The sequence below is a fragment of the Symphalangus syndactylus genome, chromosome 14 (genome assembly GCF_028878055.3).
Source record: "Symphalangus syndactylus isolate Jambi chromosome 14, NHGRI_mSymSyn1-v2.1_pri, whole genome shotgun sequence".
Lineage (NCBI taxonomy): Eukaryota > Metazoa > Chordata > Mammalia > Primates > Hylobatidae > Symphalangus > Symphalangus syndactylus.
Window position 1 is genome coordinate 51,417,366 of NC_072436.2, and position 22,018 is coordinate 51,439,383.

Below are 22,018 nucleotides of genomic sequence, written 5' to 3' on the forward strand. Positions count from 1 at the left end.
CACACATGTCAGCGAGACATTGGCTAGCATTGTGGGTACCACTTGCTGCCAGGCGACCTGGGACAAATGACTTAACCACGTAAGACCTCAGTTTCCTTATCTCTAAGACTGAGAGAAGAAACTGATCTATGGTCTGACTGTGAGAATGTCATGAGCCTGTGCAGGTAAAAACACCTGTGTGCCAGTCATTGTGTACAGAACCTCAGCAAGGAGAAGGGCAGGCCAGAAATGGCCCTCCAATTTAAACAGAAGAGAAAAAAGTAAACAGAAGAGATGAAGGATGGTGGCTCCAGGAAGTCTAAAAACTAGGGGTTTATTCTAGGGCAAAGGGAGCCCTCAAATTTAAGCCGGTGGCCATAATGAGGGTTACAATGGCACTTTCCATCAGAAACTATGTTAAAAAATTGGAACTTGCCCCCCTCCCACAAGTCCTTAACTGTGTATAAGTGTTTACTTGTACATTTTTATTCTCCCATGGCTCACTCTCACTGGCTACTGAAACACTTCAGGAACTTCTTAAACCCCCCAAGACCAGGTTAGGGCACCGTGCCACCACCACCCCGTTCCTCCATTTTGCCCTGTACCAAGAGCACCACAGGCCTGCTCCTGCCTCAAGTGTCCTTCCCTGGGTCCGATGGGGGACAACGTGTACTGTGGTTGCCTTGAATTTCCTCACCTCAAATTCAGATCTAGTGATACTTGCACCATCAAGGTGGCAAGCACGCATTGTTCTGTCTGGGAGGGAAGGGGAGATCAATACCACGAGAAGTATGAGTGCGGAGAGAGCACGAGGTGGTCCCACTGCTCCTGACCCCACGAGGTCCAGTCTGTGTGAAAAACAGCATTGACCCAGAAACACAAAGGCACCCCTGTGTGTGCGGTATTGGGCAAGCCTCTGGCCTCTCCAAGCCTGTTTCTTTATCCTTAAAATTGTGGCAATTCTATCCTCTGAGGGCAGCCATGAAAAATGGGGAAAATCTTGCAAGAGCCTCGTAGCCTCCTAAGCAGCCATGCCCTGAGATGTCTGTGTCTTCTTTTTTTTTTTTTTTTTTCCCCCTGAGACGGAGTTTCACTCTTTCGCCCAAGCTGGAGTGCAGTGGTGCGATCTCAGCTCACTGCAACCTCTGCCCCCCAGGTTCAAGTGATTCTCCTGTCTCAGCCTCCGGAATTCTAAAAGTCCACAGCTGGACAGGTTTTTTTCTTTTTTTTTGAGATAGGTTCTCACTGTGTTGCTCAGGCTGGTCTTGAACTCAAGCAATCCTCCAGCCTCAGCCTCCCGAAGTCCTGGGCTTACAGGCGTGAGCCACTGTGCCTGGCCTGGACAGCATTTTTTAATAGGCTATTTCCTAGGCCAGGATTAAGACTTGTTCACTGCCTAGATTTTGTGTAATCTGATTATCCCATGTCCTAGCAAATTGCCTTACAGCACCCAAATCAAATACGCCCATTTTTTTGGTAAAATGCCACTCTACCATTAATGTTGAATCTAAATGGTTCTATAAAACCTGCCTTATACATCCATGCTCCTAGTGACTTAATTTCATAGCATATCTTACTTTTTGACCATGACCAGCAGTAAAAAATTTACATCACGATTTGCTACACCTAATGTATATATCTATGCACAGATCTATACTGCAATGCAAAAATGCACCATCACAAAACTGTATGTGATGTGCTTAGATGTTCTAATGCATTTCATTAAAAAATTCCAATCACCCACAAAAATTGATTTCAGACCCTGCAGTTTGAAAGACAAATGCTACCCTATCTTAGAGAATATGGGTACATAACCAGTGACAGTACAATCTGACATCTTTTCCTTTAAGCCTAGTGCTTGGTATAGTGTTTACATAGCAGCTAAATGGGGTTTTTTTTTTTCCTTTTTGCTTTGAGGTTGCTGAAAGGGGAGTCTGCTTTACTGTGGTTACGTTAGGACTTCTCGAAGTTCTGTTTCTTAGGCGGTCATATGCCCTACCTGTAGTAGCAACATGACTAAGGTCTCAAAATCAATGAATACTTTGCAGAGTTGGTGGCATTCGTTAAGCATTTACTAAGAAGCACCTACGTGCCAGATTTGAGTTTGATTCTAGACATGTAGAATCTTTTGAGTGCCATCCAACCTCTTGAATACTTTGATGGCTATAAAACAATCCTCAAATGTTGAACCAAACTAGAAGTCTAGTTTCTGACTTCTACACATTGGTAATGTAACTCTGTGGCAACACTGAGCAAGTTTATTCCACATATAGTAAGATTCCCTTTCCCCTTCCCATTCCATGAGAGTCCTTAATCCCATTTGCTTTTTTTTTTTCTTGGAGACAAGGGTCGCTCTGTCAACCAGGCTGGAATGCAGTGGTGCAATCACGGCTACTGCAGCCTCAGCTTCCCAGGCTCAAGCAATCCCCCCATCTGTCTCCAGAGTAGCTGGGATTACAGGCATGCACCACTACGCCCAAATAATTATTAAAATCTTTTGTAGGGAGGGGGGTCTCACTGTTACCCAGGCTGGTCTCAAAACTCCTGGGCTCAGGTAATCCATGTTGGCACCCAAAGTGCTGGGATTACAGACATAAGCCACCGCACTCAGCCCCATTTGCTCTTCCGAAATTCTGGTTTCTCCGAGACAGGGTCTTGCTCTGTTGCCCAGGCTGGAGTGCAGTGGTGCAATCACGGCTCACTGCAACCTCCCTCTCCTAGGCTCAAACAATCCTCCCATCTCACCCTCCCGATTAGCTGGGACACAGATGCATACCACTGGTCTGCCTTTTTATTTTTTTGTAGATCTGGTGTCTCACTATGTTGCCCAGGCTGGTCTCGAACTCCTGGACCTAAGTGATCCTCCCGCCTCTGCCTCCCAAAGTGCTGAGATTACAGGTGTGAGTCACCATACCCAGCCAAAAAGAACATTTTACTGATAGTAGAGGCTAAAGACTATGATAAAATAAGCATTTACAGAGAATGCAGACTCATCCTGTGAGGCCTTAATTTTTCTCTATGTTCAAGGCAGTTAATTGCTCCGAGTATGGGTTTGGAGGATCTGTACCATAAACTTAAAAGTACCAAGCTAACAAATCACTCATTTTGAAAGTCTACTACAAATTCATGGGCCATCTACCCAGATGGATTTTCTCCTGTCAACTCTAGCTGCAGAGCAACACGGTGATTCAGAATTGGTGCCCGGATAGGAAGAGGCATACCATGAATCTAAGGACTGTATTGAATAGTAAGGCTAACAAGAGTCAGGCATCTGCAGGTGCTGATGAACTAGAGACAGGAAGGGACTGAGTTAACCTTTCAGGTGGCCAGGCTCTCCTTGGAAGCTGTAAACCAAGACTGAAGCCTAATTTACTCTCTCTGTCCTGCAAATCTGCTTTGATATGGAGCAATAACCATGGATGCTTAAGTAGCTAGCTACTATATTGGCTTTTTTTTTTTTTTTGTCCCTCAATTAAATGCCTTAAGACCTGACATTCCAAGAGAAAACACAAACCATACTTTGGTTCCTAAGGATGTATGACTGGGTCCTGGCCTTCAGAGGATGGCAGACACATGGGAACCCAAGTATAAGTAGACTAGAGCATTCCATAATTGTCAACTCTGGCAAGGTAAAAATGAAGCTGCTCATGTGGACAACTCATGGGGTACCTAAGTAAATCTGGGAGCCAGGTATGTTCAAAGTGGTCAGTGGTAGAAGCCCTCATGAAGGCAGGAATGCTGCAAACCTCCACTTACTGCCTTCCAGGACCATTTAAGTCATAGTGGTAAGAGCTGCTAGAAGTAGTCATTACCAACTTGATTACCAGCAATACGCGATGTCAAGAAGACATTCCACATCCTTCTGTCATCACTAGCTCTCATTTCAACCACTAAAATAGGTACCAGCTATAGACAAAAAAAAAGGGAGACATGAAACGTTCATGGCTGTTCAAGTTAGAAAACTATGGCAGCAGCTATATTAACAGAAATGCAAATGTGTACACTAATTACAACATTTATTTACAGTCATTTTTACCAGTTGTGCAGCCTAAACTGCCATTATCTTGTTTAGTCATTCCTAAGATGCATTATTTCTGACATCAAAATATCCTGAAATTGGGAAACTACTGACCCAACCCCAACTGTGATAGAACTGCATGAACACCTTTCTAAGATGAAGGACCAGCATCACAGCAGCACATCAGGCCAACAAAGGCAGAAGTCCAGCAGCAGGAGAGGGCAATCGCACGATGACAGCATCGTGAGGTCAGCTCACCGACACTGTAGGTGTGCAGGCTTATCCTGATGACAAGAGCCATGGACCTCACCACGTGTCTGAAAACTGCAATGTTGCTACTTAAATGCTAAGCCTTTAATGGTGCATTAATAGATTGTTATTAAGTAGCAAATTAGCAGCTTAAATCTACATAAGTCAGCTGTGTACTGACTGTACCTCACAGTAACAAATTCACCAAATCTGTATCTTGTCTTCTTTGTAACAGTGTTAAATATTCGTATATCTCAGTTCTCAGGTGTGATTCCAGCAGCTATGGTGAGGCAATTGCTGCTCCTGAATCTCCACCTTCATTTGCCTTCACTGGTGTCACTGTCGCTGTCACTGCTGCTGTCAGTATCACTGTCACTGGTCAATGCAGTTAGGTTACCTAGGGCTTCCCTGTTAAGAAAAGAAAATGGAGGATTACACTGCAATTCAACTGGGTGCTGGGGTTCTCAGTGTCTCTGACACTCACCTATAGCCTGTCAGTTTTGAAATCAGAAAAAGGGACCCTGCAGCTGCATCACACTATATTAGAAACAAAAATGTTCTAACAGTCAAATCTATAGGCTTTCCTGACTTGCATGACGAATGAAATAGTCATTAAATTACTACATTCTGACTTTTTGCAAGGAAATAGAAGGGATAGAAAGCTATGAACATTTTGAATGGGCAGATGGACAAAAGGTATCCATTTTACAAACTTTGCTTCATGGTGCCCACTTACTTTTGTTCCTGGTTGATTGCAAAATCACTCATCACTCTCTGGGTGAGGCCCTCACAAATAGGTAAGCTGAAGGCACTTGCCAGCTTTACTACTTCAATGGCCTGGGAAGGGCTGTTAGACACTTTTGCACTGTCCATAAGCTCATTCAGCAACTCACTTCTGTAAAACAAAGGCAAAGTGTGAACTTTCTCCAACCCCTTCAGTAAAATATTTATAGGCAAGATCCAGTGTAAGTTCAGTAATAGAATTCCCAACAGTATTTCTGGAGACAAAATTAGATGAAGTCTAACATTTATTTTTATTTGTTTCCAGTGAGGTTACAAAGTCTACAGGGCCAAAGGGATTATCAACATTCATTCAATATGACTTCATGATGATCTATTCAATGTAGCCCCAATGGATGATGATCCATGAGCACAGATAAAAAACTGCTTGCCTCAGGATGCCCTGGATAGTAGGGAGTCGACGGTATGCTTGCCTAACAGCAGAGTGCCCAAATGTAGTGGCTAAGGCTGGTGAAGAAATTCCAAATGTGGCTACTTCCAGGCTGTACCCAAAGAGAGCTGGTTGATTTCAACTTACCTAGGAATCTTATTATGCTTCCTGAAAAGCCCCAACATTTTCCTGCTCAAGAAAGGAAGAAGATTATGAATACTATTAGAAAAACAAGGCAATCAGATACTATAGCTGTCTTCCCTCTGAAATCAGAGACTAAATGCCCTTTTCTTAAGTATACTGTAAGCTCCCAAAGACACACATCTGTGGGCTCTACTAGCTCCCAGCCCTGTCTGTACATGAGAATCACCGCAGGTGCTTAAACTCCCCAAACGAATCTACACTGCAATTTTCACAGGTAAATCTGATATGCTGCCAATGTTGAGATTTGCTGGTATAGGTTGAATATTCCGAATCCAAAAATGCTCCAAAATCTAAAACCCCATACACTTCTGGTCTCAAGCATTTTGGAAAAGGGATCACCACTGTCCTTCTAAGGAGGGAATCCATCCTGTGCACAGCTGGAAAAGAGGCACAGAACAGAACCATGCTGTCTCCCTCTCTTAAAGTACGGCAGGGGTTCAGTCTGTCTTAGAATTCTGTTATGAAGTGCAGGCTCAGATTGAGGCAACAGTCTCATGTAAGTGCTCCTCATCAGCCTGCCACACGCAGGACAAAGGAGAAACACATACATTCAGCTCCCATGACTCAGCTGAGGTCCGTACCCCTGCGCCAATCATCACAGCCTGGTCGTATCAAGTGTGTGCCAAACTGCCTGCGCTAACAACCAAATGCAAATGTCATACGTCTCTGTCACTAGCAGTAAAGTTGCTAGAGAGACGTGTGTGAGCCACACCTCAAAAACAAGCCTTCATCATCTTTTCCTGCAGATAGTTGACTAGCAATCAGATGTTCAAATAAAGTTACTTTCTTGTACAAGGAGCCATGCACAAGCACCCCCCACTTATGACTCTCAGAACACACATTTATATACAAAACAAAATCCAGGAAAACCACCTGTCACTACCTCTACAAAAGATCCTTTTGCTCATTTTTGGAAACATGAATATGCATAAGGTTCCCATTCAAAAACACTAAAAATTAGTATGTGAATGAAGTGCTGATAAAAACATAACCAGAACACAGTGGCACCAACCAAGGATGGGTTGTGGTCAAGGCCAAGTTTAGTTAATATGCGTAAATGCCAGCTTCCAGAAGTCTAAGTACACAGCCCACGTTTTAAGCTGGAGAGTGGGATGGGAGAAGCATCCAAAAATACTTCAATAACCCAAATGACCAAAACATTTTCAAAACTACGTTTCTTTGATCATATATTTCTTTGATCTTTAGTCAAGTGGAGTAATGAGGTTTAGTGACTGACTTGTCCATAGAAAGTAGAAAGATAATTCTCAGCCTATGGTTTCAGAGAACTATGCCTTATCTCAACTACATCATGCATATTGTCTTCTTCCAAAAGTTTGCTTTTTAGTTGGTATTTGCAAGTTCCCGAATCAAATACTTGTTATATGGCCAAATCAAAGAACCTCTACCAGCGTGGGTCAATGTTTTAGATCCAAATACAAAAGCTTCTAAGTGTATACTTGTGGTACTGTACTCACCAGGCTTCCTGAGTTCTCCCAGCCCTTAAAAAGAGGATAGCTATACAGTTGAGAGAGGTGGCTGGCCAATCCTGAGCAGTCTGTCTGATGGGTTGGCTTTCATACGCAGATTTGATATCAGCAGCACAGTCAGCAAATGCCACCTGAAGCTGAGAAGCTTTAGGAGTCAGCAGAACTGCCTGACTTTATAAGAATTTCAGTTCAGGAGACTTAACACAGGATCCTTAAAATCTGAGCAATGCATTTTACCATTTGAATATATTATGTGTACAGCACACAAGTAATTTAATAAAAAAAGGACTCTGTCCTAAATATTTTGATTAGCCACAACTTTCAAATTCAGCTATGCATTTCCTTTGTAGATGGAGATTTTTTAAAAAGCAAGCTGAAGACAGAAGCTAATTTCATGTTGCTTGCTTTGGACTACAGGAAAAAGGGCAACTTTAAGAAAAGATTTCTGCTAAGGGCAAGATATGTTTAGATGTATCATCACTCAAATATGGGTTTGGGTGGCAGAACTCTCCAAAATGGCAGGTGAAACCGGGGAAGCTAGCCTTAAGAAGACCTCAGTATGGGAGGATATACTGGCTGGTGAGTTACAGGCCTACCTCTGGTGGGTGCTTGTCCCTTGCCATGAGCATCAGGATCTCTTCTCTCAGCTCGCTGCGGAAAGCATGACCATATTCTTTACTATCTTGAAACAAGAAAGGAACAAGGAGTGATCATTGTTATGTAAAACCAACACTCTCTTGTTCACTGTCAACCTATTTTTTGGTGGGTAAAAATAAGTTGCTGTTATTTATTCTAGGCTTATTCCAGGATTCCAGAAACCCACCAGGATTCACAGTGGAACAAATGTAAAAGCCAATGCCTGGGCCTTGTTCCAGTGACGTGTTCATCACAGCATGTGCACTACATGGGAGCGGCCACCAGCTCCACGTGGTAAGACGTTGTTTTATAGCACTTGGGAATTTTTGATATACTTTTATTACTCATGAGAGCAGTCGTGTGAAGCAGGAGGGCAGGACTAGAGCCTACTGACTTTATAGTACAGTAGTCACCTAGTGAAAGATACAGAGTATCTATTTCATTTTGCAGCCAAGTTATACACATAAGACACACACGCGCGTGATTCGTGATGCTCATGGCTATTACTTGGAAACATAATCATCACTGACTGTGGTTAGCAAAGTGAGGCAACAATGGCACAGAGGAATCACACAGGCTTTCGGGTCAAAAACCTTTATTCAGATTTAGGGTCTGCCACGTCATTAGCATTTATTTTCTTTGGGTCATATCCCACAACAGGTGCACAAAACTCAGCTCATTCCTATGTCACGAAGGGACTGACTTAAGTCATTTTCAACGAATTTTTCTCCTGATAGCCAACATGCAACATGAGCACATGACCTTGAAGTAGATCTCAACTAACACATTCAGTTCAGTCAAAATGGAAGTTTTCATCCCTAACAGTAATGTTAGCACATTCCTTATCAAAATAGAGGATACTGAGGTGAGATGCACCTGGACACATAAAAAGTAAAACTGACCTTTCCAAATTTTAGGAATCACTTCTAGCCGGTTGGCCACATCCAATGCTTGGAGAAGATGTATCAATGTTTGGGAGTGGGGAAAGTAGACCTGATTAAGAGAAACACATTTTTAAAGCATTAATCTGCAGAAACCCAATTCATCTAGAATGATAAATAACAAGTAATAAATGAACTATCTTACTGAAGGTATCAGGTCCTCATACCACTTCAAGGTGACATCAATTTGTTCCATTAGACAAATCAAATCGAAGAACTTGGAACTGTGATGAAGGCAAAAAGTATGTTTATTCTAAAGTCCCTATGTCTAACAAAAGGGGAAATAAGGATTTAAATTACAGCATATTATATGTTACAAAGAATTTCAAAATACTTACGACTTGAAGTTAAATGAGCCAATTATTTGGTTTAAGAGCTGCCAGTATGTGCTGACTTCTCAATTAAACACCCTACCCTCGACTGGTCATTTCTAACTATTTCCTCTGTATACTCTTAGGTCATAGTGAATAGATACTGAATTTCAAATTCATTTTAAAAACATGCAACGTGAAACAAGGATTTGGATACACAGAAAACAATTCTCACACATCTGTTAACATGCTGCCTTCTTAAATTCATGTTCTTATCTGCCTAAAAGCAAACCCATTTAGGGAGTATCTCTGGGTTCCAGTATCTTGATCTTTGAATACAAAAGCAAGGGAGGTGAGAGGAAATCTTCAGGGCTCACCATGCTATAACAACTTGAAAATGTAAAATGAGAGTGGGTAGAGGAAAAAGATATGTGGATTTTACAGTGCTGCAGAAAAAAAAAAAAGAAAACCCTTAAAGGACACAAACTAGTCTTTCAAATCTGGCAGTTTTACCATTGCTTTAATTCCTAAGTGCTCAACTAACATGTCCTATTTGATCATTGGCATGCTGCCTGAAACCAGAGGTGAGGTATGAAGGGACGTCAACAGCCTCCCACTTGCAGAATCTGGTAACTCATGAAAAAGGATACGTTTCCAACACACTTACTAATAGAAATTACGATGATGTTCAAGTCCAATGAATTTCCAGTTGTCTCCGGTATTTAAAAGGCCATGTATTTGGTAGGCAAGTTCTAGATCTCTGAGAGATGAGCACTGAAAATTTGCAAGTAGTAAGTATCACTCTGATACCGTCAGCCGGTGGTTCACAAATAAATAAAAACAGTAGAGCATCTTGTGAAAATACTTAATGTTGACTCAACGTATTATTGGTCGACAGCAAATAAGTTACAAGAAATGGGGGGGAGACAAATCCCAAGTTCTGTGAAATTTATTACAGTATTATTTTAATTTAGCAATTATACCATTAGAAATTAATCCTATAACAACACCTGGTCAAGTGCACAAAAGACACCTGTAGTGCAGAGTCTGGACTAGTAAAAATCTCCATGAAGTAACTCCAAAATCTACTCACAGGAAAGTTAAGTTATAGTTCTTACTATGAAATACTGATTGCTGTCAATAAATAAAACACCCTGAAAGTATGCCTGGATATACATACACTTGAGTACCCACAGTAAAAACCTTGCGAGGATCCACACTAAATACTAGGTCGGTGAAAAGTAATTGTGGTTTTTGCCACTGAAAGTAGCAGCTTTTGTAATTGCGGTTTTTGCCATGGAAAGTAATGGCAAAGGCCACAATTACTTTTGTACCAATCTAATAGTAAAGCAATTAAATTACCCTTAGGGAACTGGGTTCATCCTAAAACTGCTTGAAATTTTTCCTATCATAAGCATGATTAAATAAACTAAAATAAAAACCATTATCAATTTTAACTTACTAACCGGCAAATCTGAAATATTATGAAAATTCATAATATTCAGGGGCATGAAAAACGTCAATGTAAACAATAAACAAAGGGTAGGGATAGTATGAGATTGAAAAGTACAGATTTTAGGCCAGGCGTGTTGGCTCAGGCCTGTAATCCCAGCACTTTGGGAGGTGGTCAGGAGTTCAAGACCAGTCTGGTCAACATGGTGAAACTCCATCTCTACCAAAAAAAAATACAAAAATTAGCCAGGCATGGTGGCGCACACCTGTAGTCCCAGCTATTCGGGAGGCTGAGGCAGGAGAATTGCTTGAACCCAGGAGGCAGAGGTTGCGGTGAGCCACTGTACTCCAGCGTGGGTGACACAGTGAACCTCCATTTCAAAGAAAAACAAATTATAGATTTTAGAGAAAGAGAAAAAACAGAAACAAAGACATGAACACAAGAGTTAGAAAGTGAACAGAACCAGGGAGAACCCTCCAGTTACAGATTAATTTAGGAAATGGATAGCGAATTAATAAAGAAATGATACTTACTATGCTCATGGCTGACTGAAAAAACTTATCTGAAAATCAAAGTTCACAAGAGCTTTGGTTACAATGGATAAAATATATTTTCAAGTCAGTAACATTAACAAAAATCCTGCCAACAAAACTGGTAACATCAAGATAAAGCTAAGAACGTAAAAACTTAAGAGAGGCAGGAACGTGCCACAGACATTTTGGCTTTCTCAGAAAGATCATGGCAAATATTACTAAGCTATATATACCTACTGTGTACTCAAATTTATTTAAAAATAAAATAAAAAAATACTTCTAAGCTACAGGGATCACAAGGCCTCTAACTGGCACTCAGGGAAACCGGCCCTCTGTCTTTAGAGGAGGAAAACACAAGTGATTTCTATACATACCATCATCCGGGTCCTTTGGAGAAAATCTCTTTCCCATTAATTCATTCATTATATCATAAATGATGAAGGATGATCTCTTTGAAGGGTTTCCTGCAGAACAAGAAAGCAAATGTGTTTAATCCACTTCCTTTACCACCACCAAACTCACAGTACCTAATACAAAGGGACACATTTCTCCTTCCTCCACCTCCAGCCTGGGTCCTCGCATAGAGCTGGGTGGAGGCCAATGCTTGCTAAAGGAAACACTATACCCTGCAGAGAGCAATTCTCTGTAAAATCTGGAATAATCAAAGGTCTCTGTTCATGTGCTCCACTGAGACTTTCCCCTTCCTTTAGTCTCTTCATATGAAGCCTGACTTACTGGAGTAGGCGGCAGACAGTAACACACACTTCCTCACCAAAACAGCATACTTAGAAAAACAAATTTTTTTTTTTTGAGACAGAGTCTTGCACTACTGCCCTGGCTGGAGTGCGATGGCACAATCTCGGCTGACTGCAATCTCCGCCTCCTGGGTTCAAGTGATTCTTCTGCCTCAGCCTCCCGAGCAGCTGGGACTAAGGCCCCCGCCACCACGCCTGGCTAATTTTTTGTATTTTTAGTAGACACAGGGTTTCCCCATGTTGGTCAGGCTGGTCTTGAACTCCTGACCTCGTGATCTGCCCGCCTCAGCCTCCCAAAGTGCTGGGACTACAGGCATGAGTCACTGCACCCGGCCAAAAATGTTTTTTGCTAGTAATCATTTGTGTTCCCTTTAAATACAATCAGAATGAGGTCAAGAAAAAGTAAACTAGAATTAATGGACAAGGCAGTTCTTAAAAATAACATGAGCTGAGCACTAATACGTCAGAAAATCATCTGCAATATTCCCAGTCAAATATTTCTCTACACTCCTTTCCCTACCTGTGCTGTATGTCGTGGTAGTAGAGCTGTAATGACAGTACAGATAGAGTTTCACAGTTTACTCAAGCATGCTTCCCTTTGCTAACATTCTTAATTTTATTAGTTACATAATATTCTCTTTTCAATGTATTGTTTCTAGGTTATTTGAGGCTCTCTCTTTTGGGTAAATTCCTAGAAACTATTATTACTATTGAGACAGCGTCTTGCTCTGTCACCTAGGCTGGAGTGCAGGGGGACAAACGCAGGTTACTGCAGCTTCAACCTCCTGGCCACAAGCAATCCTCCTGCCTCATACTCCTGAAAAGCAGGGACTACAGGGATGCGCCACCATGCCCAGCTACTTTTTTCATGTTTAGTAGACATGGAGGTCTCTCTATGTTGTCCAGGTTGGTTTCAAACTCCTGGGCTCAAGCAATCCTCCTGTCTCGGCTTCCTAAATTGCTGGGATTACAGGCGTAAGCCAAAATTGCTGTTGCAGACAGGCAATTTATATACATAAGACAAACCAACACAGCTCCCCCAGATCCCCCATCCCCCAGTCCTGGCTGTTACTTATGAAATGTAAGTACATCTGACTTTGATTAGCAATTGAACCAGTGATGAGAGTTATAGAGGAAAGGAATATACTTTGGGGTCAGAAATACTAGCTTCATCACAATCTCACCAAGGTTGAACAAAATTTTAGGGGACACAATTATGGAAACTGTTTACCTGTTTCCAAGGTATAGTCAATTAACTGTTTGGTTCCTTTTCCTAAAGATAAAATTTGCCTATACGGGTGAGGATATGGATTTCACAAAGTTAGTCCTCCAAACCAGAGAGAATCAAGTTCCCTTCTGTAATTTTTATAGTCTATCCACAAGAAAGAATGACTAGAACTGTCAATTCTGAACTCAAGGGTTATTTCTTAGGCTGGGGATAATGGATAAGACCCAAAAGATTTTGAGTGCCTCATATGTGCCTTCCAAGCACAGTAGCAGACACGGTGGGGAACTCATTTAACTACCACACCCTGCTGCTATTCCTCAGGTAGGTATCCAGTCACTTTGACATAGCTGGTAATAAATGGTAGAGTGGACATCTCAGCTCAGGTGTGTCTCTCTTCAAAGTCCATCTACAGAGCAGAGCTCCCACTGGAACTGACCTAAAAGTGGACAATGAAGGGAGCCTTGAGGTCCTCCCAAAACGCTTCACAATAAGTTTACCTTTCCTCTGGAGCAGCAACGTCCACAAACTTTTGGCAAAGATGGAAATGTTCTGAATCTGCATCACTGAACATGGTAGCCACTAGACACATGGCTACTGAGCACTAATGTGACAAAATAATTTATTATTTTACTTAATTTTAATTAACTGGCCACATGTGGCTAGTAGCTATGGTATTAAATAGCATAGCTCCAGAGAACGAAAGGAACTTCAACCAAAATACATTCTACCCAATTCCTGTTTGTACAACATCACTGCCACTACAATCCATAACCCTCACCCCTCCAGCTCAAGTTTTAGACCACAAACAAGATTGCTACCCTCAAGAATAATTTTAGGTAGTAAGACCCTGTCCAATAAAAAAAAAAATCAGCTGGGCATGCTGGTGGGCATCTGTAATCCTAACTACTCAGGAGGCTGAGGAGGGAGGACTGTTTGAGCCCAGGAGTTCAAGGCTGCAATGAGCAAGATCCTGTCTCTAAAAAAAAAGCCACAACTTTCTGCTCAGGCTGTACAGGTTAATTTACAAATTCTCTTTTCTTAATTCATATGCAGAGAAGATAACCTACAACAATTAATCACATAAATTCAAGAAAGCTGGTCAATTTTCTACATAAATTAACACAATTTAAGGCCATACATACCAGGTTGATCAAACAGCTGAATAATATGGTGATATGTTGCCAGCGAGGGTTCTCAAATTACCAGGTAGATAGAAAAAATAAACAATGAGGTAAAAACACAGCAATCCAAAATATAGTTTACTGAGACACACTGAATTAAAAACATATTGTTAATATTTAAGCAAAATATGCATTTCTATTCCTTTGAACAAAGATATTTTCCAACTCATTAATGTAAAGGTGAAAAACTATCATGAAGACTGTATCACTTTTTGAAAGTCCAAATACTTACTAGTCACATTCTTCACTGAGAACAGTAAAACATATTGAAGTGAATTGATTCCCAAAGCAACTTTCAATAAAGTAATTAATGAAAAATATACAATACACTAGCACACACTTAGGTTCAAATACCTAATTATGCTGGGAAAATGTCATGAATTTAAAACTAGCTAACTCAAAGCAATCACTTCTCCTCAGATTCAACAGATCCATAAACAAAGTACCTAAAATACTAATGAACACTAAGATGATGAAGGCACTCCCACTATAATAAGTACATGTAATTAAATGTGCCAAACGTGGAAAGAAAATTTCCAACATATTATGTAAGCAGAAGAATAATTTAAAGCTCTTTGCTTATGTAGCCCTGAAACCTCTGGCTGGCACAGTCTCTGTCCTCAGAGTACTCAAGGGCGCATCCTCACCTATTCCAATGGCTTTCATTTCACGTAAAATCTGTAAGGCTGGCGATCTTGCAAGCACATGAAATCTTCGGAGACATTTCAGAATGGTATTAAAAGTCTGCAGATTTGGTTTCACCTTCTGTGCAATCATGTGTCTTAGCAGCTCCTAGCTGAATAAAAAACAACAAGTATCTTTCATGCCTGGGTAATCTGTCCAATAATCTATGTTTCATACAAAATAAAGAATTTAGCTTTCTTGCTTATGTTTAAAGCAGGTTAGTAACTATATCCCTATTTTAAGAACTGTTTATTGATTAGCAGGTTCCACGATTCTGCCTTTTAAAGGAGCCTAATTCAAACACCCACCCTACTTGATAGAGGTGGTCAACTGTCTTCAGTCTTCTACCTAGGAGAGTTTTCCAAGAAAAGATGCAAAAATAATAGACTAGTATGATATAAAAAAGTGGTTTTTTTTTTTTTTTTTTGACAGAGTTTCGCTCTTCTTGCCCAGGCTGGAGTGCAGTGGCGTGATCTTGGCTCACTACAACCTCTGCCTCGTGGGTTGAGGCGATTCTCCTGCCTCAGCCTCCTGAGTAGCTGCAACTACAGGCGTGCAACACTATGCCTCACTAATTTTTGTATTTTTGTAGTAGAGCCGGGGTTTCACCATGTTAGTCAGGCTGGTCACAAACTCCTGACCTAAGGTAATCCACCCGCCTCAGCCTCAAAGTGCTGGGATTATAGGCATGAGCCACCATGCCCAGCCGTTTCTAAAGTTACTAGGCAAGAATCAACCCAGTGATTTCAGCTTTTTGAATTTATACCTGATAAGATTTGACAACAAATATTTATTACTTTGTAACAGAAAAACTACTATGAAAAATAAATGAATAAAATGGTCCAGAATTCTAGCTGTATACTCTGGGTCAAGTGACTTTTTCTTCTTATATGCCAGACACAGCTGAGTTCCAGGGCTGTGGAAAGGGTAGTGAGCAGGTAACTGCTACACAGTGACTGCCATACACATGCTCATCAATGCTGTCTCCAGCCCATGTACTTCTTTTTTTTTTTTTTTTGAGATGGAGTCTTGCTCTGTTGCCCAGGCTGGAGTGCAATGGTGCGATCTCTGCTCACAGCAACCTCCACCTCCCGGGTTCAATCAATTCTCTTGCCTCAGCTTCCCAAGTAGCTGGGATTACAGGTGTGCACCACCACGCCCAGCTAATTGTTTGTATTTTTAGTAGAGACGGGTTTCACCATGTTGGCCAGGCTGGTCTCAAACTCCTGGTCTCAGGTGATCTGCCCACCTCAGCCTCCCAAAGTGCTGGTATTACAGGTTTGAGCCACCACACCTGGCCAGCCCATGTATTTCTGGTAAAGAGTATCTAAGCCCTATTAAAAAATAAACTGAGGATTCCTCCTTACCAGTATTTTACTCCATTTTTCCTCAAATTTCTCATTTATCACGAATACTGTTGCTTCAATCATTGCATTAAATGTGTATACATCAGCTGTAAAAGAATAAAATGATAAAATTTGGGGTTAAAGATTAATCCCTAAATGGCTGAGTTTAAGGCAAAGCAGTCATTCCTATGTGTCCCTTGGTTAATCACATGTCCACGAAACTGCAAAACTACTCTCCTCTCTGGATCTCTACTCTTGCTTCAATCATCTATGCCTCAGGAAAAGGCAAAGTGTAGGCCAATGACTGAGGCAAAATCCAAAGCCTTCACACAGACAAGAGAAAGAAGGAAACGGAGAAAAGGACGGAGGGGAGTTCTTAAACTCACCACGGAGTCTGTTGTTTAGTAACTCAGTGTACAAGTTTAATGCCTGCTCACAAGCTCGGTGCTGGAAAAGGAAAAGGAAAAATTAAGCATCATCAAATTCATTTACTTAAGAAGTCCTTGCACATTTCTGTCCCAGAGTTTGGTAATATAGCTCAGGCTCAACAGATCAGGCTCCTGTTCTCATGAAGCTCATACTCTAGTGCAGTGGGGTTTTCTATCCACTGGTAATGCCTGAACATATTTTTATTTGTCACAACTGAAAGTGGGGGAGGAGTGTACTACTCATATCCAGTGGGTAGAAGCCAGGGAGCTACTAACATCCTACAATGCACAGGACAGACCCCACAACAAATTACCTGACCCAAAATGTTAGGGGTTCTGAGGCTGAAACACCCTGATTGGTGGAAATGAAAGACAAAAATAAATAAAACAAATGTACCTTCACCATTCCTCGGATCATTGTGCAATAGGAATGGGCATTTTTCTCTGGCATTAGAGAAAAGATTCTCTCAGCGTTGTTTTTTGCTCTAGACACAAGAGAGTAAATGTGAACCCGGGCAACAGGAAATACCAATGAGAGCTACCACCATTTACTGATGGTTTATTATGTTCTAGGCAATGTGCCAAGTACTTTACATACATTATCTCAATTCTTACAGGGCTTTATGGTTATTATCATTTTGAAAATGGGGAAAATCAAGACTTAACGATCTTAATGTGTTGTCAGGGCTTTGCAGGTTAAGTGGCAGAATTAGAATTGAAAATGGAAAGTTTATAAACAAGTATATAAATATCTATGCTATTAAAAACAAGATGCAACTATATGACAAAGTCCCTAGTAAAGTTTCCTCACCTTTCTTCAATCTTCAGATACTACTTTCCAGAGGCAAAATGGTTTCTTTTGGATCCTTCTGGTCATATTCTAGCATATGTACTTTTAACTCTTCTCTCACTCCATAACCTCCGCCTCCCAGGTTTAAGTGATTCTCCTGCCTCCACCTCCCGAGTAGCTGGAATTACAGGCACGTGCCACCACGCCTAGCTAACTGTTGTATTTTTAGTAGAGATGAGGTTTCACCATGTTGGTCAGGCTGGTCTCAAACCCCTGACCTCAAGTGATCCACCTGCCTTGGCCTCCCACGGCGCCAGGATTACAGGCATGAGGCACTGTGTCCAGCTTACCCCAAGGAATTTAATCTTTCATCCTATCAAATTCATCACTTCAATAACAATTTTAGATAATCATGGTAGCTTTCCCTCTCCAGACATTCACATGAAATATATTCCTTTTAGACACCTAGCAAATCTTCAATATAATTAAGTTATTACCTTTCATTCAAACTGCTGTGTATGTCCACATGTTGGTCAGTGGTCTTAATTTAGCAGTACACTCTAGTGTCTATGATATTTTTACTAAACAAAAGTATTAAATCTTTCAGAATTAGAGGTATATATTCCAAGGTAGCACTGTTAATGAAACTACCAAAGGAACCACACCATATGAAAGTTATGCTGAGTTAAACAGATGAGGGGGAAAAAAAGGGTCAACCACTCAACAGATTCTTGTGTTGTTGAATGGAGATAAAGACCTTATTGAAAAACGGTCTAAATGTGTATGAATACAAATAGTGAAATTTATATTGCACAATAAAAATCAATTATTTTAGGACATCACAAGAAAACATCTTCACGGGGTGATGGGGCATATTCCATGCATTGTAAGACACTGTAATTCAAGGTTCTAATTACGTGTGACACACTGCCATGTAACTCCAAACTGACGACCAGCTTTCCTCCTAGATGTCTCATCATTTTCCTCTTCCTGAAATGAATAATCATCAAGAGAGATAAAAGTTAAGGCAATGGAATGCATTTCTCAGTCAGACTACTCAAAATCAGAAAGGTAAAGGGAACTCAGAAAAATAAAGGAAACACAGATCCAGCAGAAGGCAAAGAGGAAGCCCAATAATGCTTACACCTAGACAGTTAATTTCTTAAGTGCAAATCAGATGAAAAGCCAAGTTGACTCTCAAAGCAACAAGTGACAGAGTGGAGAGAAGATGAAGCCAGTTCCCTGTTTGTCCTGGTCCTCAGATAGAAAGAGGAAAACCAAACAACACAGCATATTTGCTCAGAGACTACATCTGGCTTGATCCATGCAAACTGTCATAATTAGGGTGAAAGCAAGATAAACAACATATAGTTAATGCCTAACACTCACCCAAGCAAACTAAGACTTTTTTTTTTTGAGACAAGAGTCTCGCTCTGTCACCCAGGTTGGAATGCAGTGGTGCGGTCTCGGCTCACTGCAACCTCCACCTCCTGGGTTCAAGCAATTCTCCTGCCTCAGCCTCCAGAGTAGCTGGGACTACAGGCGCGTGCCACCACGCCCAGCTAATTTTTTGTATTTTTTTTAGTAGGGACGGGGTTTCACCATGTTAGCCAGGATGGTCTCCATCTCCTGACCTCATGATCCACCCACCTCGGCCTCCCAAAGTACTGGGATTACAAGTGTGAGCCACTGCACCCGGCAAGACCTCTTACAAGACTAAATCTTGTCTTTATTTATAAACCAAGGTCTGGGATGAGGCTGACGTAGAGCAATACAGGCTTGGTTGGCATTGCAGAGGTCAGTGCTGGCTCTGTAGCCTGCTGCTTCAAGAGCTGGGGCTAGAGAGGCAGAGGGCCAACCCGAGCAGGGCTTCACGAAGTGATGCTCCGGAAAGCAAGGTGTAACTGCAATCTACTGCCTATGCACTTTTAAAAATGTAAGGTTCTCTACATAAATAATCTACATTTGGCCAGGTGCAGTGGTCAGTAATCCGAAAACTTTCGGAGGCTGAAGGATCGCTTGAGCCCCAGAGTTAAAGACACCATCCTGGGCAATACAGCAAGACCCTATGTCTACCCACCCTCCCCACCCAAAAAAAACTAGCCAGGCATGGTGGCCCACACTTGTGGTCCCAGCTACTTGGGAGAATGAGGAAGGAGGAACACTTGAGCCCAGGAGTTAAAGGCTGCAGTAAGCTATGATAGCATCACTGCACTCCACCCTAGGTGATAGAGTGAGACTCTGTCTCTGAGGGGGAAACAAGAAATCCACATTTAGTTGGGCAAAGAGTATAAAAGATAGAAACGAAGAAAAACACCAATAATCCCATCACCGAGAAACACTTTTTAAATGATTTTTTTCTTATGCATTTGTAAAAACATTTTTACAAAAATGGAATATATACTGCTGATAGCCTGTTTCCCACTTATTGGATGAATGCTTCCATAGCCAAACAAATCTACTCTAATGTGTTCAATGGCCACACAACTTTTATCATAATTTGATCATCTACTGTTGGACATCTAGATTGTTTTCAACATTTTTGCAAATATAAATACCTCCTTATGAAAAATGTCACATGAGCATCTCTATTTGATCCAAAGGATTTGAGACCTAGTTCTAGAAGTAAAATTCACGAGTCGAGAGAGAGGCTATGACTCAGCTTACAGGTGGTCCCCAGCACACTACTGTTCTGACTCCAGCTCAGTGTTCTCTCCTCTAGGTCCACGTATGAATTTTTGAGGGGGCCCAGGCCATGGAGTCTTTCCCTGGCCAGAAGACATCATGTTATTACTCTAAGTGACACAGGCCAGCCCAAACATTTCTGATCAACGCTTTGCCTTAATATGAAGTAGGTGAGGACAACATATTGTTAAAAATAAACTAGGACAGAAGTAACTGTTTAAAATCTCTCTTCCTCCTGTACCACCTTTTATCAAGGCTATAGTACCACACATCTCAGTACAAATCTCTACTACCCTGAAACATGGCAAAACAACTCATCTTATTTTTAAAAGCAATTTCTTCAAAAAGAAGCTTAAGGAAAAAAAAAAAAATCAAGGCCAACAGTTATTACCAATGCTTCTGACTGTTCAGTTTGTTGAAAATGATAATCAGTTGAGGGCTCCTGGTCACCACAGTAACACAATAAATCCAAGAGACTATTTGTTGTTTCAAGAGACACAGTGGTTCCTGTGGGCAAGAGACAGAAAGAGAAAGAAACCTTGAAACAATGAAGAACTAAAGCCTGTTAGGTTAAAATGCGTCATTTTTTTATATTAGGGGTGGTCTTCATGGCTACATACTTAATGTTGTCCACTACTTTACGCACTCAACGTCAACTTAACCACCTGGAGTGACGTAGACAGGGACATAACCCCTATTAACCATGTAATTTGACGTAGAAGACTGGAACACAAGATGAAGTTTGGACCTGTGCTCACTTATTTTATGTACTCATTATCCTCAAACTACTTCGTGGTTTTAATTATCATCACCAAACTGAACACACTGCAAACTATCCCCACTTAGTTCCCCCAGCCCAGTTGCATTTGAACGCAAGCAGAATTATTCCATTTGGATCCAGATACTCACTAAAAACTTACCTAGAAATACTAGCATAATTGTCTAACTATAGTAGTCTCTTAAAAATTGTTCAAAACATTATGTTCCCATCTTGACACTCATTAAAAAGGCTAAAAAGGGAACAGGAGGAAGAGAAGTATGAGATATAATCTGCTATCTTATAAGAAAAGTAAATGTATCTTTTTGTTTTGAGATAGGGTCTCATTCTGTCACCAGGCTGGAGTGCAAGGACATCACAGCTTACTACAACCTTGAACTTCTGGGCTCAAGTGATCCTCTCACCTCAGCCTCCTGAGCAGCTGCGACTACAGGTATGTGCCCCTGCACCTGGCTAATTTTTAAATTTTTTGTAGCAATGAGTTCTCACTATGTTGCCCAGGCTGGTCTTGAACTCCTGGGCTCAAGCAATCCTCCTGTTTTGGCCTCCCAAAGTGCTGGGATTACAGGTGTAAGCCACCATGCCCAGCCAATAAATTATCTTTCTAAACAAAATACATTGATAAATTTAAAATGCCCATCAGGAAATGTAAAAGTCCAGAAGAGAAAGCAGGGCAGAGGGTACAGGCTATGGAGAAGCAACTGGTTCACACCATCTCAAAGCTATGAGACCCTGGAAAAATTACCTAATAATTACCATCATAAGATTACTATAAAACACACCAATGAATACGGTATTGTAGAATTAAGTATGTGAAATGGCTAGCACAGTGTTTTGCACTTATTAGGGGCCTGACAATGAAATGTTCTAGGATCCTTTCCCTGGTATGTTAGCTCACTTTGTTACTGAGCTATGGGTCTGACACCTGTCTTTACTGAAGGACTGCACAAACCTATCCAATAAAGGGGGTAAAACTAGAAAAAGACAAGCCTTAGCACTAAGAACTTTAATGCAGATTCACACCAGATGCCGATCATATTAACAAGCAGAGGGAAGTGCCTCACTAAATTATAATCTATTGCCATCACTCAGACATACATCTGATGCTGTACCAATGTACACACCAAAATTCTCAAACATAGCTTTCTGCAAATGTTTCTT

General features: G+C 41.2%; 1 protein-coding gene and 1 non-coding gene across 4 annotated transcripts in view; both read right to left on the reverse strand.

The window, feature by feature from the left end:
* Positions 1-3,978: 3,978 nt before the first annotated feature.
* The window catches only part of LOC129462965 (small ribosomal subunit protein mS39-like), a 31,520-nt gene continuing 13,480 nt past the window's right edge, over positions 3,979-22,018 (reverse strand). The window contains exons 8-24 of one of the 3 annotated variants that reach the window (XM_063617622.1): positions 20,471-20,586; positions 18,323-18,384; positions 17,002-17,089; positions 16,563-16,623; positions 16,198-16,283; positions 14,794-14,938; positions 14,108-14,158; positions 11,357-11,446; positions 10,983-11,011; positions 9,664-9,770; positions 8,831-8,909; positions 8,647-8,737; positions 7,705-7,790; positions 7,097-7,245; positions 5,565-5,606; positions 4,983-5,141; positions 3,979-4,654 (exon numbers count right to left, since the gene is read on the reverse strand). In XM_063617622.1, the coding sequence (XP_063473692.1) occupies positions 4,564-4,654; positions 4,983-5,141; positions 5,565-5,606; positions 7,097-7,245; positions 7,705-7,790; positions 8,647-8,737; positions 8,831-8,909; positions 9,664-9,770; positions 10,983-11,011; positions 11,357-11,446; positions 14,108-14,158; positions 14,794-14,938; positions 16,198-16,283; positions 16,563-16,623; positions 17,002-17,089; positions 18,323-18,384; positions 20,471-20,586 (1,532 nt within the window). In that variant the 3' untranslated portion in view covers positions 3,979-4,563. The remainder of the gene's footprint in view (positions 4,655-4,982; positions 5,142-5,564; positions 5,607-7,096; positions 7,246-7,704; positions 7,791-8,646; positions 8,738-8,830; positions 8,910-9,663; positions 9,771-10,982; positions 11,012-11,356; positions 11,447-14,107; positions 14,159-14,793; positions 14,939-16,197; positions 16,284-16,562; positions 16,624-17,001; positions 17,090-18,322; positions 18,385-20,470; positions 20,587-22,018) is intronic. The other 2 variants (XM_063617623.1, XM_063617624.1) reach the window with 2 other exon arrangements.
* Positions 6,090-6,226, reverse strand: LOC129463342 (small nucleolar RNA SNORD94). Its single transcript, XR_008651130.1, has one exon. It is a non-coding gene; the product is annotated as a small nucleolar RNA SNORD94 (small nucleolar RNA).